Source organism: Ixodes scapularis, unplaced genomic scaffold (assembly GCF_016920785.2).
Source record: "Ixodes scapularis isolate PalLabHiFi unplaced genomic scaffold, ASM1692078v2 PGA_scaffold4__175_contigs__length_147842914, whole genome shotgun sequence".
Taxonomy (NCBI): Eukaryota; Metazoa; Arthropoda; class Arachnida; order Ixodida; family Ixodidae; genus Ixodes; species Ixodes scapularis.
The window spans coordinates 20,188,711-20,210,171 of NW_024609879.1; the positions used below are offsets into that span (position 1 = coordinate 20,188,711).

Sequence of the window (21,461 nt, forward strand, 5' to 3'; positions counted from 1 at the left end):
TAGCAAAAATAAAAACCTGTGGCGGAATAACAGAAGCCTAATTCAGTGAAGCACTCTCGAAGCCCACCACGCGTATTGTAATGGTCATAACAAGTCCTAGAGTTGTCATGCATGAAAAATATATAGATCTAATAAAATAGGCCAGTCAAATATTTTTTTACGGTTGCTCCTCAATTGTTCTAACATTTTTTTTATGTTGTAACTAGGGCAGTGAGAACATTGTTGGGTACGTGTTATATTTCAGGTAATCTTTTCGTGTTTAATGTTATATTTCTAGTAATCTTATAATATCGTGTTATTCTAAATTACGCAAACTATTTTATGTTATTCAAGCTCTCGTGCTTTATTTCAAGAGAAGCCAATGGCCAAGTGCATAAACAAAAATCTTACACAGGGTTGTGTTATCAAGATGGTTGTTTGAATGCAGGAATATATCCGCCCTGCTAAGACCCGACATGCAGCTGCCATGGACAAACACACTTTTGTGTGTGAAGATTCATTATTTTCTCATTTTTGCAGGTGAGTACAAGGGCTTCAACAGAGGTATCGTTAATCACAGCTTGCATCTGTTTTTAATATTGAGGAGTTCGGCTTTTTGTATGTACTACCAGTTCAAAATACATGTCCCGGAGGAATGTATTTTTGCAATATACCGTAATGTCCCGAGAGATACCCACGCCCGAAAGATAGCCTACCCCTATCCTTTCCACGCTTTGGTATAAAAAAAAACACCGAAAGATAGATTATTTCTAGAAATGCTGGGTGCTGATCAACAATGACCTTTACAGAAATGGTGCTACTTAGCTGCGACAGGAGATCAGCGACTGTTTCTAAGAGGGACAGTCGTATTTCATTCCCCGCAATCAGAAGTTTTGAAGGTGACACAATTTCAAACAGCAGATTTTTCTAACTTTCCTTGGTCGCACACCGAAAGTTAGCCCACTGCTTATTTTCACCTGATTTGCTTTCAATTTCAGGTGGACTATCTCTCGGGATACTACGGTACATGTTTTATATTTGTTCACTATTGATCGCTTTTATATCACTGTATATCATGCTGCTAAGCCCTCAACTACTTGTTTGAGAATATATGACTGTGTAAAGTGCAATATATATTATCGTAATTGTAACAATTCTGATCATAGTAAATAAAACATTGCTGCAAAGGCTAACGAAATTGTGCTTTTTTTCTTCATTAGCCGCCGGCTGCACTCTGCCATACGAATCTGCAATTGGTCGGAGAAACGGAATCCCCGAAGCAACACTGGCCTACATTTTAACTGTCACATCTCTGCTCGCTATTCCGGGGAAGATTTTGATAGGATACATTGCTGACCGGACGCAAAACGTAACAAGAATATTGTTAACACTTCAATCGCTTGCAGTCCTATTCAACGGCCTTCTCTACTTCAGTGAATTTATGATCAAAACAGTCGAACCAAACGGGGAGGTATTATGCCCAGAGGGAGACGCAACTCTTTTGAATTCGTTCTCAGTGTGCCTTCAACCACCGGAGAAGTGTTTCGTTTCGTGCCCAACGAATGCCACCGAATTCGGCGAAATGGATGTGAGCTACATTTTTCAAAACACCTCCGCCGTTTGCCACACTCTTTGGAATGGTACGTCTGGTTACCACCGCAGCACCTGTCAGTTCAAGTGCCCTTGCACAGCAGGTTCGATAGATCAACGAGTTGTGTGGTTTTATGCCGTGTTTCATGCGCTGGGGTCGTTGTGTTCGGAGACTGTGGTTATCATCTCGGACGCCGGCGTTTCTGAGATACTCGCTGAAAATGTGAGGGCCTTCGGATGGCAGCGAGCGGGAGGGGCAATAGGCATGGGAGCCGCTGGTCCTATCGTGGGAGCCTTAATTGATGCAGCCAACCGATGGACGGGAGGACAATCAGGTTACCTTCCAAGCTACTTGGTCTATGCACTGCTCATTATCCTCGACAGTGTCCTTCTCTGTTGCATGCCCACACTTCGGATGCCCAAGCTGTCGGCCAACTTTTTTAAGGACATCTATGGTGTGTTCATCAATGTCGAAATTGCCGTATTCGGCTTTTGGACATGCGCCCTCGGAGCCCTTTTTTCAATCTACATGTCATACAACACGTGGTTTTTGGAGGACATAGGAGCCTCTCAGCTAATAATCGGGTTAATATCCGCAGTCAGTTGCATATGCATAGCAGTGCCCTTCTATGCTGTGTCCAGTTGGATTCTGAAAAAAACGCGCTATTATCCCTCGTATATATTGGCATTCTTGATCTTCGGGGTGAGGTACATTGGCTCTGCCTTTCTCTACAACCCGTGGTTCGCGCTTCTCGTCGAACCCGTCACCGGGGCTGCCCATCCGCTTGTAACACCCGCCATGACTGTGTTTGCTAAAGAGGTGGCGCCGGAAGGTACCACGGCGTCCGTCTTGTGCGTCCTCAACATTTGCGAAGGAGCCATCGGTAAGTTTGATGTCCACTCAGGTATGCAATAGTCAGTAACAGCTTAATTTTTAAGGAGCAAAGGGCGCTTCGGTTACAGTGACATTACGGCATTAGCACATAAGAATGACGAAGGACCAATCACGAAGTCACTGGCGTGGACATAATAGGCTTGGCCCTGTAACATAATAGGCTCCAAAAGGCACGGGTGACTCAGAAATGCTTATAACCATATTGATGCGCATTATTAACACGAAGACAAAGGTTGAAATACTACAGATATAATTATTCGCTCAATGACCAAGCATGTTTATATAGCTATAGTACCAGTGCCTCCTATATACCTTCAGTGCCAGCTAAAATGGTCGCAATACAATGCGCCGATGCATCTGTCGCAAGTGTAACCTTTAGCCGCGAGGCGCGCTACTGAAGCAAGGTCGTTGCACTGGCCGCTGCCACTGTTGTAGTCCGTGTACACGCACGGTAATGGCTGCAAACAATTCCCTCTAAATTATGTCGTTCTGCGTTCTTACTTTTAGTTCTAAATGGTATGCCATTTCACTGAAAACATGCGTATTTTTTTAATCGCCGCCGTTCACCACCGCCCCCCCCCTATAAAAAAAAAAAATTCAAACTTAGATTGCATACATTTGAATAGCACGTATGTAGTCAAGTTGACATTTCGGCTAGTTCGTATAGTATAACATATTGAGGTTTTTAGCGCACAAAGTAGGCGGAAGAACAGAACAGAAAAGAGCGCCACTCACAACTATGTTTACTGACAAGAAAAGAAAAAGAAAGAAAAAAAAAAACGAATGGTTCTTGTCAGTAGACATAGTTGTGAGTTGCGCACTTTTCCGTCCTGTTCTTCTTCCCTCTACTTTGTGCGCTAAATACGTCACAGTGTTGTACACGTTCCTCAAAAATGTAACGAAAGATCGTTCCTCGTTTCATCTGATGTTTGGAACGCGTTCCCGTTACAAGTTTCATATGTGAAAAAGGAACTCGTTCCCATTACAGTTAAAGAAATGGAACGTGTCGTTACATATACATTACATTTGTATTTTGACGATTACCATATATAATTAGATCAAACAAAGTGGTTTTGTTTTTTATCTATCCCATCAAATGGCAACATACAAAATTGAATGCAGTGATGGAAAGGCACCAGGAGAAGAAGACAAGCGGAAGCAGTGTTTTATTTGTTGATATATTCACCTTAAAAATCTCAGCTTGTAACCATATTTTGTGGTAGGCGATTTCGACGAGCCAAATGTACTGTTAGTCCACATTGCACGACCGTTTCACAAAAACCTCACGCGTTTCAATCTAACAAAGTCACTTGTTGGAACATAACAACAGTTGCTTCTCGATGTTGCTGTCCGCAAGACGAGCAAGTGAAGAAGGTAGGGCTGTTAGAAGGTCAGTCTTGAAAAGTACAGGTCCTTCTTCGTGAGGGTTGGACTCGTTGTTCAGTTTGAAGATTTATTTATTTACACAAATACCTGCTTCGCCGTTAGGCATTATGCAGGGGGGAACAAAAGAAAAACGCATTCAAAAAATATTTTCAGTAACGCAATCGACAATCATCCAGTACTAGATTTTCATTCGACCACGCTTCTCCGCAGTCTGTCATAAAAGGCGTCATTATTGGTAATAGCTATCAGTTCTTCCGGAAGGGCATTCCACTCCCGGGCGGTTTGAACAAAAAATGAATAGCAAAAACAGTCAGTACGATAACGATACTCTGCCGCAGTCTTAGAATGATTCCGCCTTGAAGATACATGGTGTGGTTCGAGAATGTAAAGACCCTTTTCAATGCCTGTTTCCCCGTGATATATACTGTGAAAATTTTTTAACCGCAAACACTTTCTCCGAAGTCTAAAAAGGTCCCAACCCAGTCTGTTCTTCATTTCTGTACAGCTCGAGTACGGACTATAATCGCCTGTGACAAACCTTAATGCCTGATTTTGAATTCGCTCTAACTTATTCGCAAGGTAACCCTGAGGCGGGTCTCAGATAACACAGGCATACTCCAAAATTGGTCAGATAAAAGAAAAATATAATGTTTGTCTTACGCTACGAGATGTATTCTTAAAATTCCTCCGAATAAAAAATAACATCTTACTTGCCTTTGCTACAATACTATCTATGTGGTCATTCCATTTTAGATTATTCGAAAAATTAACTCCCAAATACCTGTGTTTATCTACCCGCTCAAGTTCATAGTTTTTTTTATCTTATAGGTAGCCATGCTAACAATAGATCGAGTAAAACAGATGTATTTGCACTTTTTTATATTCAAGCCCATTTCCCAATAATTGCACCAGTGTTCTGACATACCTAAATCTTTTTGCATCATACAGACGTCCGCGTCATTTTTTATAACTCTGTATAATACACAATCATCCGCAAATAACTTGATATTTAACTGCATTCCTTCCAAATGTCGTTAATAAATATAAGAAATAACAAAGGTCCCAGTACACTTCCCTGAGGCACCCCCGAGGTTACAAGTACAGGTGAAGATTTTTTCACCATTTAATACAACATTTGTTCTCGCTGAGATAAGTAAACATCAACCCAATTTATAATATTTTCATTAATTCCTATTAATGTAAGCTTATTCAATAACAAATGATGTGGCACCGTATCAAACGCCTTACAGAAATCCAAGAATATACAATCTACTCGTTTTTTGTTGTCAATGGCGTTTGAAAGGTAATGTGTAAATTCAGCTAGCTGAGTTACGCACGAATAACCACGACGGAAACCATGTTGGGAAGGAGAGAAAAAATTTCTGGAACTTAAGAAGTTATATATTGAGCTATATAATATATGCTCCAAGAGTTTGCACGCAACACATGTCAGAGACACGGGGCGGTAGTTTTCAACAAGATTCCTTGATCCTGACTTAAAAATTGGAGTTACGTTTGCTTTTTTCCAATCGTCGGGAATTGTGCCAGTTGTTAGTGATTTTGTAAAAATTATATGTTGGTATCTTGCAATTTCCTCTTTACAATTGTGAAAAATTACCGGCGAGAGCTCATCTGGTCCATATGCCTTGGAAGTGTCTAGGTCTCTTCGAAGTGCTATAATCCCGTCCATTCCTATTATCACTTCTGGCATAACAGATCTTGCTATTCTATCAGGCACAGACGGAATACCTCCAAGAGCGCGGGGTGAAAAAACTGATTTAAAGTATGTGTTAAAAGATTCCGCTTTTTCAATATCACTGTTCACTAAGTTGCCATCCTTCAATAAACCAGGAATTGAAGTATCCTCTTTTTTATTTGCCTTAACGAATTTCCAGAATTCAGTAGGGTCATTTCTTAATTTGTTTTCAAAAGGCTCGCAGAAAATTAGTTTGCTTTCTTGGATATCTTTTTTAAGATTTGCGTTTATCTCCTCAAGTTTTTGTTCTAAGATATCGGATTTTTTCTATATTTTTTGTAAACCCGACTTTTACGTTTTATTTGTTTTCGAATTGTAGCATTTATCCATGGTTTATGTTTATTATTTTCCCTAATAGTCCTGGATGGTCTGTGAGAATCAGCGAGCACCTTAATTTTATGCTTAAAAGTTTTCCATAATTCTTTAACGTCGCACTCTTTACTGAGATCGGAAAAGTAAGGGAAATATTGTCACGGGTAGTGACCAATAAACAAGAAATAAACAGGAAGGAATAAACGTTTAATGTGGCGAACTTGTGCCAAAACTAAAAAGGTACAAAAGATAATAAAAGAGCGTCGCGGGCGTCGAAGTCGGCGTAGCAGCGGAGACGAACGCTGGGGCGAAACTGAATCCTGCTTGCCAGCGGAGCCGCTTTTGAACACGCGTTGGCTTCTGGAGCATTCGATGTAGAAGGTTCAACGAGTAGAACATTCTAACCTCGAATCAGCTAGACGGTTCTCGAATTCACCAGAACATCACATTACAGTGTAAACAAAAATGCGTAGCCGCAACCAGGAATCGAACCCTGACCCTTCGCGTGGGAGGCAAGCGCGATAACCGTTAGGCTACGGTCGCGCTGCCTACTTGGCGCGCGGCATTACTCCCCCCTTAAAAAGTGCATCGCCCCGATGCAACACAAAACAAAACAAAGCACATAAAGAGCACGGCAAACTAAAGAGTCATCTGAAACACATTAGATCCACAGTCCTATCGAGCGGAGTACGGCTTCAGGCGCACGACGTGGACGACTTCAGGTCGTGGTGGGCGGCGTGATGATGTTCTTGTTCCGTCGGGCATCATCTCGTAGTTGAGCTCGCCGAGGCGACGAAGTACCTTGTATTGTCCAAAGTACCGTTTCAGCAGTTTCTCACTGAGGCCGCGGCGACGGATAGGCGTCCACACCCACACCCTGTCTCCGGGCTGGAAGTGAACGTTCCTCCGACGAAGGTTGTAGCGGCCCGCGTCGACGCGTTGCTGGTCTTGAATCATGAGTCGGGCTAGCTGGCGGGCTTCTTCGGCGCGTTGAGCAACCGCCTGGGCGTCGTCGCTCTCATTGTCAGATGGCTCATGGGGCAGCATTGCGTCTAGCATGGTCGTTACCTTCCGACCATGTACCAGCTGGAAAGGGGTGAAACCAGTGGTCTCCTGAACCGCCGTATTGTAGGCGAACGTGACATAGGGCAACACCTCGTCCCACGTCTTGTGCTCTACGTCGACGTACATAGAGATCATATCGGCGATTGTCTTGTTGAGTCGCTCGGTCAGCCCGTTGATCTGCGGGTGGTATGCAGTGGTTCGACGATGGCCGGTGCCACTGAGACGAAGGATCTCTTGCGTCAGCTGGGCCATGAACGAAGATCCACGGTCTGTGATGAGGACTTCAGGGGCGCCGTGCCAGAGGACAATGGACTCAATGAAAAACTTGGCGACTTCAACAGCCGTGCCTTCTGGAAGGGCTTTCGTCTCGGCGTACCGTGTGAGATAATCGGTGGCGACGATAATCCAGCGGTTTCCCGACGTTGACGATGGAAAAGGGCCAAGTAAATCCATTCCGATCTGCTGGAACGGCATAGACGGGGGAGAAATCGGATGCAGAAGTCCTGACGGCTTCGTTGGTGGTTTCTTGCGTCGCTGACACTCGTGGCATGATCGAATGTATAGGTGAACGGTCTTCGGTAGCCTCGGCCAGTAGTACTTTTCTCGAATCCTGGCGAGCGTCCTGCTGTAGCCAAGGTGTCCAGCCGTTGGGTCGTCATGGCATCCTTGGAATATTTCGTCTCGAAGGCTGGCAGGGACAACCAACAGCCATGCTGTGTTGTTGTTGACGAAGTTCTCCTTGTACAGCAACCCTCGCCGCATGGAGAATGTATGCAGGATTCTTAAGAAAGCACGGGGAACCGAACTCGCTTGTCCCTCTAAGTGCTCGATGAGCGCTCGCAGTTCAGGGTCGTCTTGTTGGAGTGCTGCCATGTCGCTGACGTCCAAAGCGCCGAGGAAACACTCATCGTCGTCGTCTTCGATACAGGCTGGACCGGCCTCGACAGGAGCTCTTGACAGGCAGTCGGCGTCATGGTGCTTCCGGCCGGACTTGTACACAACGGTCGAGTCGTCCGGGCGAGTCGTCCGGAGGGGTCTTTCAGATTCGCGAGCCAGCAGAGCGAGTGGTGGTCCGTGACCACGCGAAAAGGACTTCCATACAGATATGGGCGAAACTTTGTTATCGCCCAGACGACAGCAAGGCACTCCTTTTCAGTTGTAGAGTAGTTCGTCTCCGCCTTAGATAGCGTCCGACTCGCGTATGCGATGACTCGCTCTGCCCCGTCCTGCCTTTGAACAAGCACCGCGCCAAGTCCGGTGTTACTGGCGTCCGTGTGGATCTCTGTATCAGCGAACTGGTCGAAGTGGCCAAGGATCGGGGGCGTCTGGAGTCTTCGTTTCAGCTCATCGAATGACCGCTGGTGTTCGTCTGTCCATTCGAACTTTACGGCGTCCTTCGTGAGGTGCGTCAGCGGTGCGGACAGCTTGGCGAAGTCCCGAACAAATCGTCTGTAGTAGGCACAAAGTCCGAGGAATCTTCTCACGGCCTTCTTGTGAGACGGCGGCGTAAATGCAGCCACGGCACGGGTCTTCTCAGGGTCAGGGAGAACACCTTTGTTGCTCACGACGTGGCCAAGGAACTTAAGTTCACCATAGGCGAATCGACACTTTGTTGGCTTGAGTGACAGGCCGGCGGTCTTGATGGCTTGAAGCACGGCTCGAAGTCGTTTCAGGTGCTCGTCGAAATCTCGTGAAAATACCACGACGTCGTCGAGGTAGACGAGGCAGCTCTGCCATTTCAGACCTGCCAGCACGGTGTCCATGACACGCTGGAAGGTGGCTGGCGCAGTACAAAGCCCGAACGGCATCACTTTGAATTCGTAGAGTCCGTCGGGAGTGACGAAGGCAGTTTTCTCCCGGTCGCGTTCGTCGACTTCAATCTGCCAGTAGCCACTCTTCAGATCCATCGACGAAAAATATCGGGAGTGGCGCAGTCGGTCTAACGTATCGTCGATGCGGGGGAGCGGATAGACGTCCTTCTTCGTCACAGCGTTCAGTCGACGATAGTCCACGCAGAACCGCAGGGTTCCGTCCTTCTTCTTTACAAGGACGACTGGGGACGCCCATGGACTTCTTGAGGGTTGAATGATGTCGTCGTCGAGCATTTCTTGGACTTGATCCTGAATCACTTCCCTTTCCTTTAAGGAGACTCGATACGGCGACTGGTGGACAGGGAGCGCGTCGTCGTCGGTAATAACGCGATGTTTCGCCATTGGTGTTTGGCGAACTTTCGACGACGTTTCAGCATACCTTCACCGCGAGATCGCGAAACCATGTCGAACAGCGAAGACGAAATAGGCCAAAATAGACGATGCAGACCCGGTCTAGTTTGCCTGGATTTGAGAGCGTTCCCAACTGCTCGATCAAAGTCACGTCATTTCCGTCCGCTTTTCCTTCGAAACACGACAACGCAAGGCGTGCTCACCCGCGAGGCGTTTGCCCAGTAGGCGTTCGCCATTCAATTGCTAACGTTCTCCATGGTTTGAGTTGCTCCCTTAGACGATACAGGCAGACCTTCTTAACACAACGCCCTCACGCGGTCGCCATGAGCGGTTTCTCAACAGCCTCGGGAGGCCGTTCTGCCAAGCGCTGAAAGTATATAAGAGGCACTGAAACATGCAAGGAGCGAAAGTATGCAGGGAAGCTGCTTAGAATATATCGTAATCTAAACCCTGGGTGTTTACATTTATTCCACATTGCATCAATCTCAAGCAGGTAGATATGTCTGTAGGCCCATCCGCAGTATAGAAGCACCACGAAAAATTTCATAAATAAATAAGCATTGCACACAAACTCGCAGTATAGTTAAATGGTCAAAATTGAGTATGAGCCAGCTGCTGAAGCAGATATGAAAATAGCAATAAGACAACGAAATTTACAGCTTAAAACGCATAAAATATTAACAATATTATTAAACAAAAACGTATATGGAAAGCGTTCCTAGGCAAAAAATTATGTATTTGAACAATAAACAAAGGAAAGTATCTGCACCAAAAGGCAAATTAAAAATTAAAAAAATAGAAAATCAGGTAAAGGTTACGGGTTAAGGTTACGGGTTTAAAGCAAAGTCACATGAACGGCTAAAAGGACCAGGACAGGACGAAAGATCCTTCCAACTGGCAGCTTGAACATTTATTGACGTTCCTCGAGACGCTGAGCGCCTCAGCGGAGGCCTGACTGAACAGCGAAAGAAAAAGAGAGGAATAAAGGGTATAACTGGGAAGCGCCTTCGTCGGTGAAGGGATGCGCGTGGAGATGTGGCTTTGATCCACCTATGTGGGCTGCAGTTATGGATGAAAATACGAGATCTCGGTGTCGAAGAGGCTGTGAGAGGAGGAGCCAATGTTGCCCAGGGCTTGTGGCTTGGAGAAATCCTCGATTATCTCCCGGCCATACCGACACCTGTGACCTCCACTTGTGCGGATGTTATTGTGATCTGGATCGCGACTTGTGCAGGCGTTGACATGCTGAGCTACCGGGTCGAGGCGTTGAACGGATGGGTGGGATATAGCTTGTTTCACCTCATTGTCGTGCTCCCTCAAACGAAGAAGACGCTTAGCTCCATGTTCTTCGTCACAATATTTTTCTTTAAACTGAGCTTTTTTTTTTTTTTTTCATAAGGTAAACAATATTTAGAATGCGCTTTTTTTTCTATGAAATTGGCTTGGTAAGCAATTTTCGGGTTTATATGTATTTACCGAAAGCACAGTGTCCTAGCTATGTCGCAGAGTAACTTTCTTTTTTTTTTTTTGCGAAAAATTTGCGTCTTGATTCAGTAAAAATGTGTTTGTTCCAGGAAAGTCGCTTGGTACCCTCGTTGGTGGGACGACATTCGCCGAATTTGGAGGCCGGTGGATGTTTCTCTACTCCGGTGTGTTCGCGGCGGGGTGCGCTCTCCTGTGCCTCGTATCACACGTACTTGTGCAAAGGAGGACTTCAAGGCATGGAGTCATAACACGTGAGTTCACTGCGGGTGCCCTCTCAGAGGGCTGCACTTTGCTTACTCAACTTAACTCAACTTTACCTACTTATCTTCCTGATTTGAAATATTTCCCTGGTTAATTCCATTCTGTACCAAAGCAAATCAATAACGGATTTAGGTTGCCTTCTCTGAATACAATCACAAGCAGATATGATTTACCTTATTTAAAAAGGAAAAATTCTATTTGATTTCTCCATCAACACATGAAAACTTATATAAATCATCTAAAGCGTACTAAGTCGTACATAAGGCATGTTTCAGTTCTCATTTGGTTTTATATGTTATCAAGTGGTTATTGAACATGCTTATAATATTTTTTGACTAATGAAGGGCTCCTCACAACTTAAAAAAGAAGAAGAAAAAATTCCAGCGACCTACAGCCCCAAAGTTTCATAATGCGTTGAATGCAGCTTTAAGACAAAATCGCAGCTCCCGAGCCCTATGCAATTCCAAGGCAACTTTTTTCTTTGTGCATCCACGGAACGGAGTGACTTAAAAATGGTTTTATTAGAAAGATAAAAAAACTGAGTAATATTGTGACACTCCATTACCTAATGTTAAAGTTTAAATATTTTACACGAACTTAAATTTGGTTAGAAAAGACCTCTTTTTTGTTCCGTACTTGATGCACATTTAAAAAGCAGCCATGGCCTAAATAAAAATTCAGGTGCCACAATATTAAAGAGCAGGAATTTTTTAATTTATCTCTAACAAGATATTTTTTACAGATATTCTCCTTGTGATAAATTTTAGCCAAGTATGTAGCCCATCAAAATGTAAAAAAATCTAGATGTTAGTTGGCACCATCTATGAGTGTGTCGGCAATACTTCTTCTTACAATGCGCAATCTGTTATCGCGCCCTGGACTGCTTATTTAATTATTTATTTATTTATTTATTTATTTATACACAACCTCAATCCCTCGGGGGCGTTGTAGAGGGGAATGGGTCAGTGCAAGTGATTTTGAAGGGCTAGTCGGAATTGCTTGGAGTCGGGTATGGTAACTATGGCGTCCGGGAGGTCATTCCAGTCCACAACTGCTTCACGGATGAGGGAATGCTGGTGTGATGATTTGATGACTTGGGACGGGCGATCTTGTATGAATAGTTCATTCTTGACGGGCGATCTTGCATGAATGGTTGAGTCTTGATGATATGTAGGTGGGCGGGTTTAGAAGAGACATCTTCAAGAAAGGTGTGTAAAAGACTTTATGACGCAAAAAAAGACGGGGAATTCGATGGCGGGAGGTAAGTAGAGAAAGGTTAAGACGAGACTTTATTGATGATACACTTGAGGTACGAGAATAGTCATTAAAAATAAAGCGAGCAGCACGGTTCTGAATGGATTCAATGGAGCCTGTTAAATATTTCTGATGAGGATGCCAGATGGGGGACGCATATTCTAATTTAGGCCTAATGATAGTGGTGTACAAATTACGTTTTAGGCTTTCAGGTGAGGATCTAAAGTTTCGGCGAATGTAGCCTAGAGAGCGGTTTGCTGAGGATATAATTGTTTTAATATGAGTATGCCGTGATAGATTAAATGTGAGATGCAAGCCTAAGTATTTGCATTGGCTAGTATAATCAATGGGGACAGAGTTCAAAAGAAATACAGGATAGGTAATTGACAATGGACGAGAGAAGCACATGCATTGCGTGTTCAAGGTCGGTCAGCTCGTGGTTTAATTGTGGCGAAACGTCCAATTGTTGCAATGGGACGTTCCGCCACTTTTTCAATAAAACGGCGTTCGATGAAATGTCCTGGGAGCCTACGCATTGCCAGTTTTTTTTTTTTTTTTTACTTTGAGTTAATTTTTTTATTAATGATCTGCTCGACCACAACTCTGGCGCAGCTTTGCACCACCCCACCTTTTTCCCCTACACAAAATCCGACAAAACACAAAGAAGATTCAGACTCCTCGGAGTGACATACAACGACGCCTACCACAGCCAGAAAGCAGTGGACTTTGAGAGTAGCGTTCTCCCCAGCACAAGGACGGAGCCGGCCCGAAGCAAGCCAGAAACCGAAACTACGGCCATTTTTGCTGAAATGTGTCTATATCTGTCGGTGCATCGATCTCATGTTTCTAAATTAGAATCGTTCATATTACGCGAGAAGAAACACTGCGGATCTGGCCGCAGTACATGGCTCAGAGCTTTAATGATATTTAAACATTCCAATTTATGTAAGTTCCGCTGGACATAGAATTGGCTCATTTCGAGAAAAAAAAGGTATTTACCTATGATCTCAAAAAAAAGGTCAGAGCGCCCAGCGCTCTAATCTGTTTTATCCTCTTATTCAAAGAGCGCCCAATGCCCCTTGACGCTGTTACTTGGTGCAACAGCGTTTACGCATTTGTATGATTTGCTGGGGCGGCGTCTTGTCCGGGCGAACGGAACAAAACAAGTGCCGTGCTCGGTAAAATATGCTGGGGCATTAGTGGCAATCCAGTTTCGCGAAGTGAATAAATCGGAACATGTAATTATAGAAGGTTTTGTTGGAAATGTTTTTTTAAACATAACTTTGTGACAATAGAACTACGCTTTATCAGTGCGTATATAAGACGGAACACAATCTAAACTTATGGTAAATGATTTTTTGGAATTTCGGCAGTACGAAATATAGTTCTGCTTCCGTGATATTTAGAAATCGCACACCTATCTAGAACAGTATATACAGCGCCAAAAAACGACAGGACAAAGACGAGAGTAAACAGGACGAGGCGCTAGAAAAAAGAAACCTATCTAGAAATAAGGGTGACCGTTGAAATAAAACACAATCTTGTGCTGGATAAAAATCTGGGACTCTAATGGCTGCTGATTGTAACGCGAACTGGTTCATTTAATTTCTTTTTTTTTTTTTTTGCACAAGAAGATCGGACACTTTTTAGAGTAGCTTTATTTTTCGAAGCACTGCTTTGCGAGAATGAAATGTAGGCTCTAAGGGGCCGTTATTTAGAACGCAAAGTCCTTCCGACTTGCGGTAGATTATTTCGCAACATTGTGACGCAACATCATGAAAGAAATGTATGGTATATTTCGTTTTTGTAATGATGATATCAACAATCAACATGCTATTTGGAAATGATATCGTACGAAAAATCTAGGAACACGAAATAGCTGAAAAACCGAGTCAATGGTTTTGCGCGGTAAAACCCGCGCAGCGAAATTGGGCGTTCTCTAACCGCGTTTTTTAATTCCTAATCCGATAAAAATGGGACAAAGGGCCCCCTTCGCACTGGTTTTGGACGTCCACACCTCTCCCAATTATCCTCTTAAAAAAAAAAAAAAAAAAAAAACAGCCATTTTCGCAGCTCGCAGGGGGGGGACGGGTTAAGTGGGGGGCTTTCAAGCTCAAGCCGTCCGCTAATAACCGAAAAAAAAAGACCAGCGTTTTCTTTATTTTTTATTTGGAAGTAGCACTATATCACTTAAGCTGATGTGTGAAAAGGCTTCCTCCCTATACTCCGCGACAACTTTTCTTGGCAAGGCAGTGGAAGGTACAGGCCTGCGTCCCCTCTCCAATTTTGAGTGTGCGCGGGCTCTCCTCCTCTCCCCGGAAATGGGGGAGGAGGAGAGCCTGCGTACACTCAAAATGAGAGAGGGCACGCGGGCCTGTACTTTCCACTGCATTGCCAAGAAAAGTTGTCGCGGAGTATAGTGCCATCTGGATTCTGGAAACGTTCATATCGGAGATGAAAGTCAACTGCGATATCCTCTTAAAGGCCGACGTACAACCTCGGTTTTCTGCAGGGAAGATAATCCTTTTAGCGCTCCCCTCTCCTAAGCTGCGAGGGGGAGCCAGGTTGGGGCAAGGTAAAACGTGGAGAGGATATAGGAAAGGAGGTGGCGGGCAAAAGTGAAAAGCGCGAAGTGTACGTCGGCCTTTAAGCGCGAAACACATGTACGACGAAACCGTCCGATCCGACGTCCGACCGCGCAATACGACGGTCGGAGGCGAGGGTTTTCCACGCTCTCCGATGCTACGAAAACCCTCTCCGCCCAAGGTCATTCCGGCAGTCCGCACGTCGGGTCGGACGGTTTCGTCGTACATGTGTTTCGCGCTTTAAAGGCCGGCCCGCAAGCAGAGAGAAGGAACCCGACCCTCACTTTCCTTTTCGCCACTATGAAAGGAGGAAATCACCTCTCGTTTCCTCCTCGCCATTTTCCGACTTTTTTTGTCTTTTATTGCGAGCTGCCTGTTTTTTTTCTTTTTTTTTTTTCTTTTTGACAAGTTTGGGGTGGAGGAAATGAAAGCTTCGAGGATTTGAAAAGATTATCCAGAAGCCAGCCGGCACACCTGCGACAAGGAGCTGGACCAACCGAGTAGCTGCTTTGAGCGAGCTTGGCACTTGCTCTTCCCAACGAGTTGCATTGGCCCTTTTTTATCATTGGTTTGGAGGACGATTCTTGCTGTTGTAAGAGCCAAATACGTTGTTCTGCTCAAAAAAGTAATCACTGAAGTATTCATTTTATTATGAATATCTGATTTGTCATCTTTCGTTGTTTAGGCGGATTCATGGCGACAACGGGAAGTACGAGCGGCGTTTTCTGTATATCAGGGATGGCGCTCCATAGACCAGTGGTTCTGAATCATTATGGTTCGGGGACCGGCAGAGGTGACGGAGGATCCCATCCGTAGTGGGTTTAGCACTTTTCGGTGCAGAGCGTTTTGCTGTAGGGCATTTCGGTGCGGACTTTTTGGTGCACAGGCATTTCAGTGTACCAGGCACGTAGCCAGGATTTTGTTTTAGGGGGGGGGGGGGGCCTGCCTATGACAAAATGCTGTATGAGGGGGAGGGGGAGAGGATGTCCCAGCAAAATCAAAGATTTCGGGGGGGGGGGGGGGCGAGCCCCATGGGCCGCCCCCTGGCTACGTGCCTGCAGTGTACGGCCGTTTTGCTGCAAAGACTTTTCGGTGTGGGACTTTGATGCATGGACATTCGACGCTATGGTTTCCTCGCCGGTATCTCTTTTCCAACGTACGCAGACACGTACGCTTCGCATCGTGTTTGCGCGTTGAGTTGATAGAGACAGTCTCCTCTACAAGTTTTTGGCTTTATTATTGGTCCTGCTCATAGGAAAGGACCCAAACAGCAAGACGTTTGAAGATGTTTGTGTAGTCAGAACAATTTTAAATATCTTAAAATGCGCCTCCTCCGCGTAATCGCTTAGCTCCGATTGTTAATAATAATTCGTGATGACCTCGCACGACAAAAAAAAAAAACAATGTAATTATCACTTGCAACTCATTAGGGAATAAAGTAGGCGTGTGCGGGTACAAAATAAGTGTAATCAAATCAAATATCGATTTCAATCAAGTAAACAAGCCGAATTTGGTGAATGCTAAAACTATTTTATTTGGTATCAAATGTTTGCTCATCCTCGTACAAAAAAAAAACAGTGACCACAGATCATACACAGCGTATGACCTGTGGTCAACGTCTCCTTCCATGCCGTATTGATGTTGCCGGCCGTAAAGAACTGCCTTACAATCGTGCTTATACAGGGCGACTTTTTCTTTTTTTTAACGACTAGACTTTTTTTTTAGAAAAGACGTCAGAGTTACGCACTTGCGGTTTGTGCCTTATCTGTAGTCATCAAAAACGCCAAATCATTCATTTATAAAAAGATCTAGTGCACGTGAAGTGGCTCAGGGCGTCCTAAAAAGCCTAATTTGGTCGCGAATCGTGTTACCGCAATTTTTTCGGCCGCCGCGCTCCTCGCCCCTTCTACAGTGGCGTTGTCACAGCGATGCGCATGATTTGTCGCTTTGGCTTCATGGCGTTAAGCTGTGCCACGCGGAGATGGAGTCCACATAAAATCAGAACTATATTTTCGCGCTCAAATTAGGAGGACGCCGTATCAGGACACCGCATAATAGTGTACGCGCGTTACATCTTTTTAAGAGTGGACGGTTTGGTGGCTTGCGATTATATGGCCAACAACTTTCTAAAAACACGATGCCGTTTTCTTTTCTAATTAAAAGGTTAATTAGCGAATTTTAGGCAATCGCTCGATTTTAGTTGCGTTCGTTCTTGAACCTAATCCTCGCCTGGCCGTATAGCTCACCTACACAAACCGCAATGGCGCTAATTTTCACTGGACGATTTCGTGGCTTTCGATTATGAACAACAACTTTATAAATCAAGTACCTCGTTTTTTTATTATTTTTTTTTAGGCAGCATGAAAGGAAGCACTGCACTCTTGGCGCAAACCAGTGCCCAGTCAACGATCCTACGCTCAAACACGCATCACCACCCGACCTGTTTGAAAAATAAATAATTTACAGTACTTTTGGTAGAAAAGGCGGATTTTCTACTGAGCGTGATATTTTGTGGACCCAAAAGTCCTGTAGCCAAGATCGGTGGTTGACAGCTTCAGGAAGACGAAGAACGACGGATAGATTATTTACCGCAGAAGTACTGTTTTGACGTTGAATTCCACATAAAATTGTATATGCACAAATTGTGGCACGATACCGAACTTGCTTGATTACTTTTCTTGTATAGACAACATAACCACGCATAATCTACAGATATTGCAGAATTTGTTTTAATTGGCGTACAGCGCGAAAGACAAGTATGGACATAAAGAACACAATAGAGCTCTGCATTTCTACTGCATTTCTTTCTGTACTTGCGGACAGTTAGTCCGCATGACTATATTCAAAAATTTCCAAATTGTTTAAGCCTACCCCTTTTTATAGTTTTTTCCATGGATGAATCGTGGCGAATCCCGGCTGGGTTCGGGTAAAGGTCTCGCACGTGTTCAAGGACACATTTTGGCATGATTTCCCGCTTGGTGACGATGTTGAGCTGGCCGCTGTTCCGCTTCTTTTCTAAGTAGGCGGGGAACGCCAGACACCTAAATTAGCCAAGCAGCCCCAAAGCTTGCGGTAGTACACCTTCCGAACTCCTGGTTTTTTTTGGAGATGGTCGCTGGCCTTCGCCCACCCTGACAGAGCCCCGAACAATTATGATGCAAGGGCTGCAGAGGCTATCTGGGCATTCCATTTCTTAATCAGCGAACAAATGGGAACAGAAGAGAGTGAAAACTTCGTAATACCTGCTGTCTTTTAAAGGGGCACTGACACCCCAAAGGTCGTATTATTTTTTATTGCCTAAATTGATGCAAGTTGCAGTCATATACACGCAAAAAAAACCGCATCGCGAAAAAAAAGTTCCCCGAGCGCGCGCGCGCCTTTTTATTTTTGGCGTTTATATTTCCCGCGCTAACCTCCTTGCTTCTTTTGATCGGCGACGTCAAAAATCAGGAAATTTAGAAGCTTTGTAGGCGACATTTCTATAACATTTAATAACAGCAATCGTAAAACATGTTTTTTAACGCAATTGCGAACGCACTACGGCCGCTCTTTTTGAAATACCAAAAATCAGATTTCGGTGTGACGTCGCTTCCTGGATATGTATCCTCCCTCGGAAAACTTGGCGGCGCTAACGGCCAGATGGGGACAGTACGGCTCTGGATGGGGAAGAAACCGGTTTTTTCCCGCGCCGGCTTCTATCCCGCCTGCTTACCTCCTCCTCGCATCGGGTTGCTGTGGCAACGGCGGAGGTCCCAAAGAAAGTTGAGTCGCGGGAGACCGCAAAATTTGACTCACTGCACTGGCGCAGATCACGCGGGAATTTCAAATTTGGCATTTGGAAATTGTTTTTTTTAATTAAGAAATACTGAATTCCCAAGTTTCAAAACTTGAGGGCAATGTCCCGGCATCGTTTTCAATCGTTTCGGATAATAAAAAAAAGTATGATATTGTTGTGTCAGTGCCCCTTTAATAAAGGGCATAATATGCTACTATTGCTAGTTGCACTATTTTACGCGAAGAAAATTGTGATTTTGCGGTTCAATCTCCGTGTTTTCCGTTCTCTTTGCTGATACGCAAGATATTTGTCGGCTGTCGAGTTTTCAGTTACATTTGTTGACAGAAACTAAATGCACGTTTGGCCGCAAAGAAATTTTTTTCAAAGGGTGAAGATAGATGAAATATACCATGAACCGTTTCACTTTTTATGGAAGTTTGTTTTTACTCTTCTTCGTAGCTTCAACGAGGCAACCGTCACTCTAGAAAGCACCTGTAGTACGAACCCATATGTTATGCCCCAGAAATGGTCAGACTGTGTCCCTCTGACTGCAATATTTTTGACCTGTAATTACTCATGATTATTACTTTGTACAAAAAACAAAAAAAAACAGTATAGTGATACAATCACTCTTCAGTGTGCCGTTGTTAGAACGACCAATTTTAAACTCTCTTGGTAGAGCTCAAAGTTGAGATAAAAATACCCATCTTTTTTCCTTCTGCTGCGATGTTCAAGTTCCGTTCACTCGAGATAAATATGCGGTGTTGTAGCGTGTGTGGCCGCATGCGGAAGTATCTGAATGTAAAAGAACTTGTTGTTGGGCAAGTTGGTGTTGACTATCTGAGTGTGTTTTAAAGCTGCAAAAAAAAGAGCAAAAAAAAAAAAAAAAAAAAGAAGAAAAGCGGGCCAGCCCGAGCCCTTCCGAGCTCATATCCAGCCTGCCTAACTAATCCCTGGTGTTTGGGATTGAAGCAGAGATCCTTGAAGAGTTACAGAAATTTTGTCGGGGGGCCGGTAAACCCATTAGCACTCGTGCGAGAAGGCCGTAAAAAGCGAGGAGGAAAATGGAGGAGGACAGGGGAGGAGGAAAAAAAGAAAAGAGGGGGAATCTTCTGCCACGCTGAAGAAAATTTTGAGCGCCCGCCTTTAAGGACCAAGTGTTTAAATTTGTTTAAAGCATTTCGTGTTGTTTTTGGTGCTGAAGAACACTCTCTTCTAATTTTCACGCTAAACTTAACGGGGAAATAGAAGTCACGTGACCCTAAGTCACGGCGTCAAGTTGTGGTGTAAGGTGATATCATGGCAACACGACAGATAAGCTCACGGGATCCTAAATATCCTTCTAAATTTACCGAAGAAATGCTGCTTGACGCCACTACTCGTGCTTTCAATTTCGTTGCTAAATTTAGCACGAAAATATTACAATGTCGATTTGAAGTTAGTTTTTACTCGCCTCGTCAAACAGGGAGAGGGTAGGAGAGTCCATCGGTGATAGTGAGGTTTTGGGGGATGACACTAAGAGAGCATACCCCGTTTTTAGGTTAAGAAAAAAAAGAAAAACTTCTCCCTTCATACCTTTTCTCCTTCTGCTTTTCCAGAGCCAACGCTGGAGAGGAGGCGAGACGAGGCGAGGAGAAACTTGCCTCCTCTGGTTCTCGGTCTGATTAGCGTAAAGGGTGGAGGGCTTCGCGGGAGGAGCGACCGACAGCCAGGCCTGGGTGCTTCGATAAATGGCCCGAACCAGGACTGGGCTTCAAGTCGCCGGCCAGAGAGGAACCCTCAGGACAAAGCCTGAGGCTCCAGAAGAAAGCGGAGGAAAGAGGCGGTGTCCTCCGAGCATCCAGCGGCGGGCAGCAATGACCGCATTCCAGGAGTAATTATGGCAATCAAAAGATGAGATCTACAGTACCGCGTTTTCTAATTGGTGTAGTGAATTTAACGTGAACATGTTGAGTTGGACTCGAAAAGAAATGCGTTCTGTTTTTGTTAATGGTTTTCCTAGTTATGTCTCTGCGGGCTAAGAGCCTCACGTGATTGTACGATCTTGCCTATTTTATTTTTGCTATTTTTGATGCTAATATTTTATTTTTTAGTACTTATTTCATTAATGTTATATATATTGCGCGTGTATTTTCGTTTGTCCTCTGCTGTTGTATGGGGGGCAGGGGCTTGTAAAGCAACACCAAGTTGCTTGTTTCCCTGTTTCCCGTCTTCGAGAGGAGAGAAATAATGAATTTGAATTCGGGTTCTTCGGACTCACGAACCGAACCGAAACTGGGCTACCACGTCGCAGTACAACCAGGCGGCAGCAGAGCAGAATTGAAGGTGTGACTTGCCGGTCACAAGTTGTTGGCGACCAACAGGACCTCCGTTTGGTTCAAGAACTGAGAGGAAAACAACACTTCAGCAGCTTACACACTGGTGGTCTTCCAGGGTTCATATCCCTTCATACCCTGCTCTGACGCAACTTCATAGGATTGTGCACCACTAATACCACGGTCAGACGAGCTAATTTACTGCACTTCTACCAAGTGCACTTCAGCTCACCGAAAGTCACTTCAAGTGTTTCCTGCCACACGGGATAAATTAGTGTCACTTGGAAACGAAGACAATAATGACACATTGTAAAATACTATTGGACACCTAAAATGTTGAAGTAAAGGCGTTGACGCCTTGGCAATATTTCATCTATTTTAATGAAGACCTGTTACGTTAATTGACAATATTTACGCCAAGTGGATGACTCTGATCGATCACGAGCCAAGATAAAGAAAAAAAAAAAACAAGAAGCAAACTCTCTTGCAGTCGACTGTGTTCAGGAAGGCGGCATGTGGCACATACGCAAATGACACCAAAAGTGAAGTGCACTCCGTTGAAGTGCACTAAATCAGCCCGT

At 44.5% G+C, this 21,461-nt stretch overlaps 1 protein-coding gene across 1 annotated transcript; it reads left to right on the forward strand.

Moving 5' to 3' along the window:
• Positions 1-1,361: 1,361 nt before the first annotated feature.
• Positions 1,362-20,532, forward strand: LOC115318213 (maltose permease). Its single transcript, XM_029977920.4, has 3 exons — positions 1,362-2,453; positions 10,780-10,941; positions 20,164-20,532. Exons 1-3 carry the CDS (start codon positions 1,421-1,423, stop codon positions 20,358-20,360), a joined length of 1,392 nt encoding a protein of 463 aa, XP_029833780.4. The 5' UTR covers positions 1,362-1,420; the 3' UTR covers positions 20,361-20,532.
• The last annotated feature ends 929 nt before the right edge of the window (positions 20,533-21,461 follow it).